The 15,077-nt window shown below is 46.7% G+C and overlaps 1 protein-coding gene across 2 annotated transcripts in view; it reads left to right on the top strand.

Annotated features, from left to right (window-relative positions):
* Positions 1-15,077, top strand: part of LHX2 (LIM homeobox 2) — a 58,582-nt gene that overhangs the window by 25,376 nt on the left and 18,129 nt on the right. For both annotated transcript variants that reach the window (XM_079962187.1, XM_079962186.1), the window contains exon 4: positions 5,744-5,949. In XM_079962187.1, the coding sequence (XP_079818313.1) occupies positions 5,744-5,949 (206 nt within the window). The remainder of the gene's footprint in view (positions 1-5,743; positions 5,950-15,077) is intronic.

Genomic DNA, 15,077 nt, shown 5'->3' with positions numbered 1-15,077 from the left:
GCAATTGGAGGGACTATGTGAAGAGCAGGCTGTTCCGCGGAGGCCAAGCCAAGTTCTGCAGCTCAGTTTTCCCAAGCAGTTCCAGATGCTCCTTTCTTGGTAGGGGGTATGTGTGGGTGGGTTGTCTGGGTGTGTTTTCAGACTCCTACTAAGCCACAGGCAGCCATATCTAAAGTTGGGGCAAGGCTTTCCCACAGTCCTTTCTGTTATGCCTCCCCCCCCCACTTGCCTCTTGCCTTTCAAGACCCACTGCTCCCCAGAACATTCTTGTCCAGATGTTGCAAGCAAGCTTTCCATTGACTGGCCATAGAAAAGCCTGGGTTCCCAGAGCCTGTGGCAACACTGGTGGAAAAGGAATGTTATCTCCACAGAGGAACCCCACTCCCAAACTGGCCAAAGTCCCCCCTCCCCACTCCTTCATTATGCAATGCCACTTTGTGTTAAGAATGTTTATCTTAAGCAGCAGAGATGAGCTGGGAGCAATCCTGTGAAAGTGGTGTTGCACATGTCATGCTGACGACTCTGCAGGCTTTCAGAGTGCACTGCTCTACTTAATCCAAAGCACAGTGGGCAAAATTTGTGAGCTGAGGGGGTGCTATGGGTGCTAACACTGGTCTGTCTCTCTCTCAATCTATTTTACTGAAAAAGTTTAAATCCCTAAACGACCGTCTTCCTTTTCTGATCTGCGGTTCCCATCCACAGCCTGACTTGTTTTTTGTTTTCAGCTCAAACCTTCCAGGTGCAGGAGTGGGCGGGTGGGTGATGGGTGCCCCTTCCCCTCCCCCCTGGAAAGTCTTATCTCCTAAACTTGGCTCAGGCTGGCTCGTCTTCTCCCTCCCACTTTCCACCAGGCCAAGTGCCCATCTGGAACTATTCGCTGGGAACAAAGTTAGATTAAGGCCTCATTAATTCTTTGTCTTTGCAGGCTGGTGGGGGATGCGTTGGGTGGAAAAGTGACCAGTTCTTGGTCTTTTGGGTTTATTATTTTTTAGGGGGGAGGGGAAGCAAAGGGTGTGTGGGGAGCACGGCTGGGTATTGTGTTCTTCAAGGGTGCAAGCAGGTCAGAAACACTGACTCTTTAGTGGGTAGAGCAGTCAGCTGTGGTGGGGACTTGTACAGAAGACCTCAGCTTCCACTTGCCCGCTCCCTGGCCCAAGTCTTGGCCATTCTGAATGGAGGCCTCTCGAGGACCTGCTGATTTGAGATGGTCTGTGACTGTGTGTGCTTATTCTCCCTCCGTGATGGCTTGTGTTTTGTTGGCAATTAAACAGAGTGAACAATTGATTGAATGGATTCTGAGAGGATGCAGCAGTCCTTGGATGTGTCACCTTTGCAGACTTTGACGGAAGGAGCTGGTTTAAAATGGGTCTTTCTCTTCTGCTAGCATTTAACATCCACTGAAGGGGGGGAGTCACCTCTGCCCCCAGTCCTAGGGAGTCTTGGGTCTCTACTCAGATGGAGACCTCTATCCAGCCTTGTTTGAGTTGCCAGGTCAATCTATTCAATCTCTTGGGTTTTGCTGTCCTCCCCATCGTGCTACCAATTCCCTTCTGGCCAAGAATATGCAACCCCTTTTGGGCCTTATCTGGAATTCTTTCTTTTGCTTCTCCCAGAGAAGGCTAGCTCAGTGCTCCCCAACCTTTTTTGGGGGGGCCCACCCCTTGATTCTATAAACTTGTCTCCAGTGCCCCCTGTGCCACCCTAGAAAAAGCACAGCCTGCTATGGAAGACAATAGCACAGTAAAATTCAAGGCTGTCACAATTAATTGCATGTTTATTCAAAATCTAATTAAAATTATTTTGTTTAATTAATTCAACAAAACTGATAAACTTGAGCGAGTGATACCAACTTCTCAAAGTCTGATAGTCATCCAGTGTCTCCCACCTGCCACCCCCTTGCAGATTAGCACCCCCCAGGTAATCCCACTATCCCCTAGGGGGGTACTTTCACCCACTTTGGGAACCACTGGGCTTGCTGCTCATCTGTGTGGCTGACAATACCACCCACCCCCTAGGAATGTTGGTGACCATTGTGTGATACTCCACAAACTCAACATAATGGCTGGAGAACCATTGCAGACCCTGGGATGCAGACTTCAGCTGTGGTTCCAGGCTGCCTCCCCCACACTCATACAGCTGCCCACACTGCACAACATGGTTGTCATCCTAGTAAGGAGACCTTTGGAGGTGGCAGCAAGGAGAGCTCAGTGACAATGATTTTGTAGGTTCTTGCTCATTTATATGCCGTCTCCCTTTCAGCAAAGTGGTTCTCCAGCCCCACTGTTGTCTGGACAATCATACTGCCCCAAAGGAAGGAGGGATGTTTCCCTTTCTAGGTGATAGAAACTGCAATATTTATTGTGAACTCATAAGCCTCTTGCTTGCTTCCCCATTTCCTTCACAGAAGGCAAGATCAACTGCGTCTCTCTTGCTTCCCACATCCCAGGCTGCTTGCCTGAGCAATGTCAGGTGAAAGGGAAATTAAGCTTTCTATTACAGGGAACTAAGGATCAGCCATGTGACACTGAGGGGAGCCTCTTTTGTGGAAAAGGCTCCTGGCCTCAGGAAAATACGTTTGGAATCCATTTCAGTTTGCTGTGGTGAAGATCCTTAGTTCTCAGGGGAGTATATGCTCATTCTAACACACATCTCCCCTATTTTTTATTTGTTTTAATCCAAAATTCAGTCTTAAATATACAGTACTTCTATGCAGAGGTTTAAAATGCATTTTATTTCTCTCTCCCCCCCCCACCCCCGTGGACTAAGTCAGCAAATTCTGTTTTGTTCATGTAATCACCTCCTTTTTGTCTGCTGTGGAATAAGCAAGGCAATCCCTCTTATGACTAATCCTAAGCATTTTTAAAGGTCCATCAGGGTACTGGATGCCATACACCACATGCAAGATGTTTGCAAGTAGCTTCTAGTCTTTTACATCAGACAGACAAGGCTGGGATTTTGCTGTGGTATGTTTACGTGGTGTGGGTAGCTCAAGGACTGGCTCCAGACATGCCATGGCCCCCACCCCAACAGCTGCATTCCATGGTCACAATATTGCTTGCAGTGTTGAAGAGAGAACTCTGGAGTGCCGCTTTTAGAGCATTTCCTCACACTGTCTTCAGGAACATTGCACAGAATTCGCAACTGCAGGGACACTGCATTGAAGTTTGTCTCATGGGTCACGCACAATTTCATCGCCTCCCGCAAGAATACTTATGTGCCAATGCAGATCTTGTTATGTATATTGAGGGGAACAAAACAAAACCAGGTTTTACTCTGCAGACTTTTGAACTATGCAGGGTTATTGATCAAGCAGGCTAAGGATCCTGTGCGACTCTAAACTTTGCTAGCAAAGCCAAATTTCGTTCCATCTCCCGTCATTTGTATGATTTCTTTTCTGAGACCAGATATGCCAAGCAGTATGGGGGACACACCTTCCTGTGCCTTTCAGGGTTGAGAGCTGGGAATGGAGCCTCAGGGTTTGGGGAGAGCGTACCTTTTCAGTGGGCAAAATAGGGAGGGGTGGCTATCTTGCTTTCCCAGAGGGTAGCTGAGGGTTACATATGGAGATGCCATGACAGCAGATTCTGTGGTTTGATCTGGCGTTGTGTATAGGTGTTTACGCTAATCTTTAAATCCCCAAATGACTTATTCCCCAAATATATGAGAGGCCACCTCCTTTCCTACAGATTCCCTTGGGAATTAAGATACACAGAGAGGGCCCCCCTGGTAGTTCCACTGCCCTCCAGGGGGCTGGTGGCCAGGAGAGGGTCTTCTCTGCGGCAGGTCCTAAGTTGCAGAATCCCCTCCCCACAGAAGGTGTCTGGCACATTCACTATAGAGTCGTGTTTTGTTTCTGGAATGTTGAAGCCTCACCTCTTCACATTGTCATTTGACATCTGAGGGGTACGAGCGCGTGTTCGGGATCCACCCTGCTCCTGGTGCTGTGATCTTTTTAAACTGTTCTTAATTCTAAATTGTTGTAAGCCAATTTGGGACATGCTTGTGCAGGACGAGTAATCAATTTAATATTTGTTGTTGTTGTTTTGTTGTTGTTGATGATGATATGTTATTTCTTTTGTCCTTCATAACTACATTATCAAATGATGTTTTTCCATAGGAGTCCATGAGAAGAGGGCGGCTGCCAGTCATGTACCTTTACTTTAATATATTTGGGGAATGGAAGCCAAGCGTCAGAAAAGTTGCCCTTCATTTTCTGATAGGATGTGTTCTTTCTTGGGGGGGGGGGGGGAGAGTTATCCACTGGGCCTTTGCCTGCAGTAGTAGACACCAACCACTGAAAACCTCCCCAGACTGGCCATTTCTTGCAAACCAGCTGCTTTGCATGCATTCCAGTGCCTTCCCATAGCAGTAATGAGCATTAGGCCACATAAGGCAGAGCATGCACGACTGAGATTACTGCAGATCTGTTGCAGCGTTTAACTTTCTGGGAATCCTGGTGTAATCGGTAGATTTTAAGCAGGATAAATAATTTGCATTTGATATAAGGTAGTGTGTTGGTTTGGATCCTTGTTGGAAGTACATGTGATGATGGACAATTTCAAAAGCAGATGCGTTTCGACAGCTGGATCAATAATTCACATTCTAATGCTCTCAGGATAGATATTTATCTGATTCACCCGCCTTTTTTCTTAGTCATTTCATAGAGTGGATAAAGAATTGTCAAGGGAGAGCATAAAATGAAGCTTCCTGAGAATCCCTCTTTTTTCAACATACCTGAAAAAGCTAGTTTATGGGAAATTGATAAGCACCGATAACACATGTTAATGACAGAATATCCAAACAACCAGATGCATTGCTAAATTTTCTCTGAGTGTTTGCTATTTTTAAATAGGAACTTTTTGTGCTTGGTTCTTGGAAGGTGTAGATGCATTTTTTATGTAAAAAAACAAAAACCCTTTTAATATGCATGCATATTATGCTTGCTGTGCAAATTGTAGCTCCATTTGTTAATTATTGTAAAGTTCCTTTGCCTCTTTGTGGAAGCTTCATTAGTGAATTTTTGTAGCCATAAGAGGGAGTCTTGATCTAAATTGTTTCTAGTAAACACATGGGGAGGGGGGGAGGGGAGAGGAAACAACAGATTCCTTCAAGGGAGTTTGATATTATTTTTTTTAAACGGAGTGCAAATGTGGCTAGTTACTTGCAGCTTCTGTTTGGTCTTTGGTATAAGTCAAACCTCCTTGGAACTGTTCCCTTCCCGCTCACCCCCAACTTTATGTCAAATTATATCTGGAATTTGCTGTCAGGTGTACACAGCCTCTCTCCATCTACCCTCCCCTCTTTAAACGGTGTTTTATTTAAGGGTCTCTTTTGTGCTCTGTGTAGCTGAGTTTGGTGGGAAGAATACCAAGGGCCTGAATGAGTTTTTTCCTTCCCCTCTTGAAGGTTAAGTGGACGTGGTGGGCTGTGGGTCTGCAGCTGCACAATGCAGAGTGACAGTGCTTTAAAACATTTTTTTGCAAAGTTGTTCTCATGCTGTCTGGAAATGCGGAGAGGAAGGGGGGGGACAGAGATGCCTTTTCTGCTCTTGCAGATGAGAAAAGAGAGAGCCACCTGTCACTGCAAAAGGGCAGGTGAGGGTTCTTGTAGCCCTATAAGTGTATGGAGAAGAAAGAGAGGAGGGACTGAAAGGGCTTGATAATACTTGCCCTGGCCTTGCTTCTTCAGTAGCTATGATGACTCGCTCTCCTCCCCCCCCTACCCCGTCCTTGTTTCCTCCCAGCTTTGAGCTGCAATGAGAATGACGGGGACCACCTGGACCGAGACCAGCAATACCCCAGCAACCAGAAAACGAAGCGCATGAGGACATCGTTCAAACACCACCAATTGCGGACAATGAAGTCTTATTTTGCTATTAACCACAATCCGGATGCCAAGGACTTGAAACAGCTTGCTCAGAAAACAGGCTTGACCAAGAGGGTTCTCCAGGTAAGAGAGGATGTGGGGTCTTCTGTGTCATCTGGAGGTGCATAGGAGGTTCGAATCTTCTATGGTGCAAGTTTGGTAACTTCTCTTCCAAACCTCTGAAGGGTTTGCAAAAATTGTGCAGTCCGGCCAAGACTCCTGGCATCATCCGTTCCTGAAGCGCAGGCAGGTTGATCAAGCCATTTTGATACACTCCTATATATGGGGAGTGAGCTCCCATTCACGGGTTCATGGATATGGGCTCCCAAAGTGAAGCCCCTGTGACTCACAACAATTCTGTGCCCTTGTGAAGGCCTTTTGTTGTAGCTGAGAGATTAAAGATGTGTCCTGTGTTTGCCTGATGTGTGAACTGCGGTGCTTTTGGAGTGTTGCAAGAGGTAGAAGCCACAGCTGTGGAAATAATACCTTGTAGGTTCTGGCAATACTAACCCCTGTGTGTGCTCTGTGCTGATGCTTGTCTGCCTACTGCCACTGTGATGCTTGCTTTCCCAAAACGTATCTGTGGTGCACCATCAGGAGAATGTTCCCGAGGCAAACTGGGTTGTGCCTGCACTGTCTTTCACTTGGGGGGGTCGACAGCAATGCCTCAGAGGAGAAAGGATATTTAGTTAGGGCACTGCCGGATTGTTTGCAGGATCCTTTGGCACTGCCTCTTTGAGGCTGCAGCTTCTGGCTTTTGCCAGCTGACCCCATCATTTCAAAAATGCTGTCAACCTCCTGCACCCAATGATCTCTAGCGAACTTGCAGCATGGGGGGGGGGGGGGCATTGCAGGCTGACTTGGGAGTCAAGCCCATGATGCAAATTTGCAGATTAGTTACTTCCATTTATAGCTTGCCTTTCATCACTGAAAGGTTTGCGAAGTGGGTAGCAACAATTTTAAAAAGCTATCACAAGGTTAAAAGTATCTGCAATAAAGCACAATATTAAACAGCGCATGCTCTCATGCTAATTTATGATTTACTAGCAGCCTCATACCTGAAGATGCTTGGAAATTAGAAATAAATAAAAAAGCAGAGCAGTTTTGAAAGCAGCATGAAGCTCTGCCACTGGGCAGCAGATCTAGGGCCCAGTGCAAATGACCTGGGGCTGCTAACAACACCCCTTATGCCTGCCAGTTTGCATTTCTGTTAGAAATAGCACAGCAGCAAGGACCTGTGCTGGCAGTGATGCAGTTAGGCCTCTCCTGCTGTCACTTGCCACGCCGACAGTGGTGCCTCTGCCTGCATGAGCAGAGTGTGTTGCAGCTGCTGGTGTTCGCCTATGCTGCCCCACAGAGCCAGGTGCTGCCCGAGAAACCCAGCGCTGGGCTCTCAGTTACGTTGCTGTAGCTGCACACGCCAGGCTTTGCCCTTCTTCTGGATTGCCTAATGCTGAGCGTAGCTGCTATCTGTCCCAAACCAGGCGCAGCACAGCACCAACATCACAGTTTGTGACCTGCAGTTCATCCACAAACATGAACCAGAAAAGTTTGAAAATGCTGTTTTGTCACCAGCAGCTCCTGTGTTTAAGGGGATTTTAGATGAGGAGAGGCGACTTTTGGGCTGGGTGATTGCTGATGTTTCAAGTCAGTCAGGATGCAGATCATGCCACCTGGGAGCGTGTTTTTTCTTTTCCCCGGGGAAGGGAGTGTCCCCCGCCCAGGGCTAGTTCTGAGTTCAGTGATTTTGTGGTCAGGAGGTGGCAACCATCTAGGAGGAGGACCTGTGGGTCAGCGCACTGTGGTGGAGCTTGGAGCTTGTCTGCATGTGGTCAGCTGGGCTGGAGATTTGTAGAGTCTTCCCTGAGCCTGGATAGCTCAGTTGGTTAGACCATGGTGCTGATAACACCAAGGTTGCAGGTTCGATCCCTGTATGGACCAGCTGCATATTCCTGCATTGCAGGGGTTGGACTAGATGATCCTCAGGGTCCCTTCCAACACTACAGTTCTATGATTTTGTGATGCATCAGCAGAAATGTGTGCTGCATGTATGGTGCACTTACATGCAAGATTTGGAAAGGCAGGACGTTCCATATTATTGGCATCAGTGCATGTAATCTGGTGCCCTGCCGATGTTTTGGTGACAGCTGCCATCAAAGCAACAGAGGCAGCTGCTTTATCCTGAGTTAAGTCACTGGTCCATCTATCTCCGTATTGAGATACCTACACTGACTGGTAGCAGCTCTACCAGGGCTTCAGGCAGAATCCTTTCCCCACTTTTCCCTTGAGATGCTAGGAATTTAACTTGGGATGCCCTGCCCAGTGAGCCATGGTCCTTCACATCAGCCATCATGGCCAATGGACAGGAGTCATGGGAGCTGTAGTCTACAAATGAGTAGAGTGCACCAGGATGGCAGAAGCTGGCCTAGACTCAGTGATGTTGAGGAGGGTCAGCACATTGGATCCAGCTATGGGGGCAGGAATAATGATGACATTTGCCAAAGCAGCTGATGGATTACATCCTCCTTGAACAGGCAAGTAGGGGAAGTGATAATGCGGCTTTCAAGTTTTGCTATTGCTTGTGATATATTAGCCTAGAGGAAGTCATGATAAAACCAGCTTAGTATTACACGATGCTCATCCAAGCTCAATAAATTGAGCATTATGTTTTGTGCTACTGTTGCTTGGTGACCGGTAGCCCTACTTGGAGGTGTGGCTCTGAGGACTGTCATGATGAGAGCTCTTGCACCTCAGAAAATAACCACTAACTCACTGCATGAGCTGAATTGCTTCCGTCTCTCATACAGAAAAAGCACAAACAGGTTTGGCCTTCTTGTGTGTTGCTTCTGCCGAACATGAGTGGGAAACTTTGTGTTTATGTCTAATATTTTGTTTACCAGTTTGCTGTTAGGCTCAAAGTTGATCAGGATCCTTTCCTGTGTCTCTCTTGGTGGTTTGCCGTAGATCACCAAGGGGTTTCCAATTCCCAATGGTCTAACTATGGCAATAGAGACTGCCTGCCCATGAGGAGAAGTGAGGCAACCGCCCTGGACAGCCGGATCCAGAGGAGTGGCTGATCCAACCTCCGAGGATCACAATGCCCACTGTTGCTGCCATGGTAGCAGCAACAACATATGCCAAATCTGCCCCCTCCACAGCAGCAACAGGATGTCTCCTCCCACCCCTAGAGAGGAAATGGCAAGGGCTGCCCTCTGGGGTCTCCTGGGGTCTTTGCCCCCCTGATGTGATTCAGATCAGGCCCCTTTCCCACTGTGACGGCCCTTGACTCCCAGTTCAGACTGCCGGGTAAAGCTGATTTGATCCTCGCTGCCCTGTTCCCGACACAGATCTTCACTCACTCCTTCTTCCTCAATGAGAGGGGGCATTTTGTGGTTTGCCTCAGACACCAAAATGTTTTAGTCCTGTATAGCAACAACCAATAAACTTACCTTCTCTATAAATTAGGCTGCTGGGTTGAAAACTGGGAGTGGATTGTTGTGTGAAAGGACCCGTGGAATTGGTTTTGGTACTGATTGCAAATTCCTGGGCCGACCATGTGTATGCACAGAGACCACCTGATCCTCGATTCCTTGCGTAGGTCCACCCAGCTGAAGAACTCTTATTCCTTTGGCTGCAGTTGGTGGGTAGCAGCAGGGTTTCAGTGTAAAACAAAACAAAACAAAACAAGATTGAACAAGCCTGAAGCCATCTCACCCCTGTTGTACTGGGTGCTGAGCTACTGCTAATCTAGCTCTCTGTTTTCAGAGTCAGCCAGTGGGGCTATTTTATTCTACAGAAGGTTAAAGTTTCAAGACTTCCTGGGGAGGTGGATTTTTGGAGATTTTTAAGTAGAAGTCAGATGGCCATCTGTCAGGGATGCTTTAGCTGAGATGCCTGCATTGCAGGGCGGGGTTGGACCAGATGACCCCCCCAGGGTCCTTTCTAACCCTACAATCCCTTCCCCAACACCATCACCATATATATATATATGGATGACGCTGTGGTCTAAACCACTGAGCCTCTTGAGCAGATCGGCGGTTCAAATCCCTGCGACGGGGTGAGCTCCTGTTGCTCTGCCCCAGCTCCTGCCAAACTAGCAGTTCAAAAACACACCAGTGCAGGTAGATAAATAGGTACCCCTGCAGCAGGAAGGTAAACAGTGTTTCCATGCGCTCTGGCACTTGTCACAGTGTCCCGTTGTGCCAGAAGCGGTATAGTCCTGCTGGCCACATGACCTGGAAAGCTGTCTGTGGACAAATGCCGGCTCCCTTAGCCTGAAAGTGAGATGAGCGCCGCAACCCCATAGACTGGACTTAACCTTTACCTCTCTCTCTCTCTCTCTCTCCCTCTCTCTCCCCACACACACACACACAAGCAATGTGTAAATTTTATTAGATTTCCTCTGAAAAGGGCAAATCTGAATTAAATCGGGTAGGATTGCAGGATGTTTGCATGTTTCTGGACACTGCAAAAGCCTTGCAGGCATTAGCTGCACCAATTTCACACCGAACACCTGCCTGGAAGCACTCAAAAGGGATAGCGAGGTAATAGAGGATGGGACCCTGCTCATTTATGAAATAAAATATCACATTTCCAGAAACAGATCCTGCTTAGACAACCTGCTTTGGTTCATCAGTTTTCCAGATGAATTGCGACTGCCTTATCCTGGAGTCCAAAGTCTGAATTTGCTGCCTGGGTGGGTGTCCAGGGCACCCATCTCTTGCAGGAATGAGCAGAGGGTGTAAATGCAGCAAGGCTGGCTCACTGCATTTCGAAGTAAGTGAAGTCGTATGCATTGGAAAAGGAGGACTAGTAAGACCACCAATTCCGAAGTCTAAAATTAATTAACTGCCTCACTGCTTGTCATCCTGAGCAAACACAAGATGCCTGGAGGAACGCAGGAAACTGCCATAGGAGCCCAACCTCTCGGGGTGGAGGTCCCTTTGCCACCCTGCCCCCCCCATAAAATACTTGAGGCCCCCGACACAGTTGATGGGCATTGCTATTCAAATGGGTGTGTGTGTGTGTGTGTGTGTTGTGTCGTGTGATTGATTGTGTGGGACAGGGCTTACCTGCCTCCCCAATATTTTATTCAGGTTGGCACCCCTGGAATCTGCCTTGCACCAAGTGAGGGCTGCTGATCTAATGAGCTCAGGGTGCCACACAGTCTCTCCTTGCCAGGCGATGAACCTGGGACCTTCTGTGGGCACAGCTGAGCTCTTCTGCCGCTGAGCTGCATCCCTTCTGCAGTCAGGAAAGTGAACAGAATTCACTGTGGCAGATGTGCAGGCTATGTTTTAATGGCAACCATCCACAAGAGTAGATGATGGTACAGAATTTAGGAATCAGCTTGTGCTAAGGAGATCAGTTAATAAGTAAGAGGAATTTAGACATGGAAAGACGCGACTTGCAGGGAGGTTCAGCTGAAAAAATGTAAGAGCATTTCAATACCATATACAGCTCTATATTGTGCGGAATTCAGCTTCCCCATCATTTACCAAACCTTCCCCAAGTTGTCAAACAGGGATTGTACAAAGAAAGGCAAGCGTGCATCTGAAAATTATAGGCTGAACAGCCTATGGGACTGTTCTAATCTTCTACTAACTAGCTATTCAGAGGCTCAGCCTCCAGGAATTTAGGTAACCATTTTAAAAGCCATTCATGTTAGTGGTTATCCTGTGGCGATGAGTTCCACAAGTCAGTTTTGTATGAGATGTGAGGAGCAGATCTGAACCCAACTTGTAGGTGTGCATCTGGCTTTGGTGCAGGGGTGGGCAAGAGCAAGTCACCTGTGTGGAACAGGAAATCCTGCGTCTTGGATTTGGAGACTCTCTCTGCCCTGTTCCCACCAGTTTGCCTTCTGGATGATCCCATCTCTGCACTGAAGCCGGCTCTGGCACTGGGGCTCCCCAGCTGCCTCCTCCTGCCCCCTAGGCCTAATTTGCCATCCCATGAGGCCCTTTTGCAAAGAGATTGTGGTGCTTGGGCTGCATTATATTTAGAAAAATTATAAACTGAAAAAAACCCTAAACATCCCCAAGCAGTGTACAAGTCCAAATGTATATAAAATGTGACTGACTCCCCATGAACCAATTAAAAACAAATATACATAAAGTATTTTTTAAAAAGGTAAAATCAATAGAGCAAACATTAGCTATGTCCTGGCTTTTGACACCACCTTGACGGGCACCTGCCAGAGAGGCTGGTCTTAACCTTTGCCCTCCAGAATTCTCCCTCTCCTTTCCTCTACCGTCTGTGATGATGGCTGTCATTGTGTGCTGGAAAGCTCTGCTGGGTGTCCTGGAAACAGTTCAGTCTGCAAGCCCTTTCCAAGGGACATGGTGGTTTAGGTTGCGTCATTTTAGTTTTATTTATTTGTTTAGAAAATTTATAAAACTGCATGCTCGAAAATAAATAAGTACCTAAATCTCCAAGCAGTGTGCAAGCCCAGTTGTATACACAGCCGACTCTGCCATCTATATCGCCTCCCTGCCTTCCATAGTGTTGACGTTGCCAGGTATGGGAAGCAGGTTCTGGAGTGTTGAGTTCAAGTGACCCATCACCACAGAAGAATTAAGCCCTGCTAGAAGTTTCCTTTTGGCAGCGGTTGGGCTGATATGCAAAAATATGTGACCACCTCACTTGCTTATGGTTGATATCCCTTACTTAGAGGGTTTTTTTGGGGGGTGGGGGGTGATGTGTTTTATTTGTTTTCTAGAATTTGAGATGTGCAAGTTAAAAAGGAATTCCTGCTTCTGATGATTTACTGCTTCCTGTAATCCATCCTGGAGAACTATTGCTGCCAGTCAATGTTGGGAATACTGGTATATCAGTGTTTTGGACTCCAGTATTTCTGTGCCCCCCAGCCAGTTTTCTGCACCAGCCTGGGTGTGTGTAAAGAAGTAGAGGCAGCCAGATTTCTGAACATGTGCAGAGTGCCTTTTTTTCCATGAGTGAGTACAGTAGACCCACTGGAGGAGGTTCGGGACCTTCTGACCCACAGACTTCTGTGTTTTTAGAAGCAGCTGCAGAATTCTCTCTCCTGAGGGTGCGAACATGGAAGAGAGAAAGGCAGGATTCAGATAACATGCTGATATGTTTAGATTAAGCTTGTAAAATTGATACAGATAACAAATTAACAGTTAAATACCATTAATAAAGATGAGAGTTACAAATTGCAATATAAATAAGGATATAAGAAATGACGAACGCGGGTGGAGGGAAGTCACGCAGGTGGAATATTTATGTTTGTATTTGTATTGTCGGTATTTGAATGGTTGTATTTGTAATGTTGTGTGTGCATTATTAATAAAAAAATAAAATTAAAAAAGAAAGAAAGAAAGACAGGAAAGGGCAGCATTTTGCCCAGTGGGATAAAAACTGGGTTGGTTAGGACAGGGCCTTCAGCCAGGCCAGGCCAGTAGTGGAGAAGGGACATGACAGAGCACCATTATTTATTCCACAGCAGGGGTGTGCATTTGCCAGTGCTTGCATACCAAGTAAGAGGGAGAGAAAGCCCCCCAACTAACTGTGTGGAAAGAGAGGTGGATTGCATATATTAGCAAGGGTTAAAGCAAGCAAATAAAAGTAGCAAAGTCCTTTTAACAGGGACCAACCAGAATGTCCACAATACGGCGAGCAAGGTTCTGAGTCCAGCAAAATTCTTCATCAGGTCAGATGCTAAACAAAGTGCTGTGTGTGTGTGCGAGAGAGAGAGAGATATATATTGAATGACTTCTGCACTGAGAAGGGGCATTATTATTACGGCATAAGCTTTCGTGGGCTAGTGGCCTCCTCCTCAGATGCATGCAGTGCCATTTTCACTTGTTAGAGGCATATACTCATAGGGATGTTAGAAACAGAAAACATTAGCTGTGAGGTGAGGGGGAAATGAAATGCAAACCCCGATAACTGGGTTAAACTGAAAACATATGTAAAATAGTTACCGTGGCCATTCATGAAGTGGCACTGACGATAACGCAAATATCGTGGCATTGGTCGATTGACTCCCCTCCTGCAGTAGGATTAAATCCTGTACTTTCTGATGAGTTTTCCACTGGGAGTTTCTGCTGGAAGTTCCTTTGGTCAGAAATGACTTCATAAAGATCCTGTGTGGTTGTCATGTTCTGCTGGTTTCTGGGCATCACCCTCTCTGGTATCAGATGTGCGTCCATTTATTCTTTGGTGTGGAGAGTGTGGCCAGATTGTCCTGTGTGGAATTTGGAAGGGAACTTCTGGCAGATGGTGATGCACAGTGCCTGGAAAATCCTGATACATAGAGAAAAAGCAAGATGCAAACATAACGAATCCATACACTTGGATTCACTTGCACTGACATTTTAGGGGATCAGGGGTGTGTGTGTTGCAATCGATTCAGTAGCACTGGGTACAGAAGGCAGCTAACAAATCCAGAATATTCCTGTGTGATAACGTGTAATATTAACAGCTGCATAATTATACAAACCTGGAGAAAGTATATTTACGGTTGCCTATTAATGTATACACTGCACAGTATTCAGAACTTGAATTGCCTTGGCATAGAATTATGTTTTGTTTTGTACGTAAAGGAAACTCAGTCATGGTTTAGGGCAGTGGTTTAATGGGAAGACTCATAAACCCTTGTGCAAACCAGTCAGGGTGAATATGCATTGTTTCACTAAAAAATGGAAAAGATGCTCAACAAAGACCAGGCATAGTCTGACTTCCACAGAATTTTTGTGCAAGCCAACCAGGATGAAAGCTCAATAAACAGGTCACCTGGATGAACCAGACAAATAGATCAAAGTGTTCTGAAATTCGTTCTACAAATCTTAGCATTAAAATAAAATTAAAAACAATTGCCACTTTCATGCTGCGTGGGCGACATGAAACTGACTTAGACTGATTGAGACCCCTTGTTCATCTTGGCTCTGACTGGCAGCAGCTGCCTCCACCATACCTCCTGCTGCTTAGATGCTTTCTGTTTCGAGGTACCAGGGAATCAACCTGGCGCCTTCTGAATGCAAAGCAGATCCTCTGCTGCTGAGCCATGGCCCCTGTGAAGACCCCATTCCAGCAATAAGCATCTAATGATTGCATTAAAGCGGTTGCTCGACTGCCTTTCCACTTCCTGCAGAAGTGCTCAAGGGGACTGACACACTGGAGCCTAACGACAGTCAGACCATGATGAAACAATTAACTAAAAGGCAACAAGCAGTTCCCCGAGGAACCGC

This window comes from Podarcis cretensis (assembly GCF_951804945.1).
Source record: "Podarcis cretensis genome assembly, chromosome: Z".
Classification (NCBI taxonomy): Eukaryota; Metazoa; Chordata; class Lepidosauria; order Squamata; family Lacertidae; genus Podarcis; species Podarcis cretensis.
This window is presented reverse-complemented; position numbering and strand designations above follow the sequence as displayed.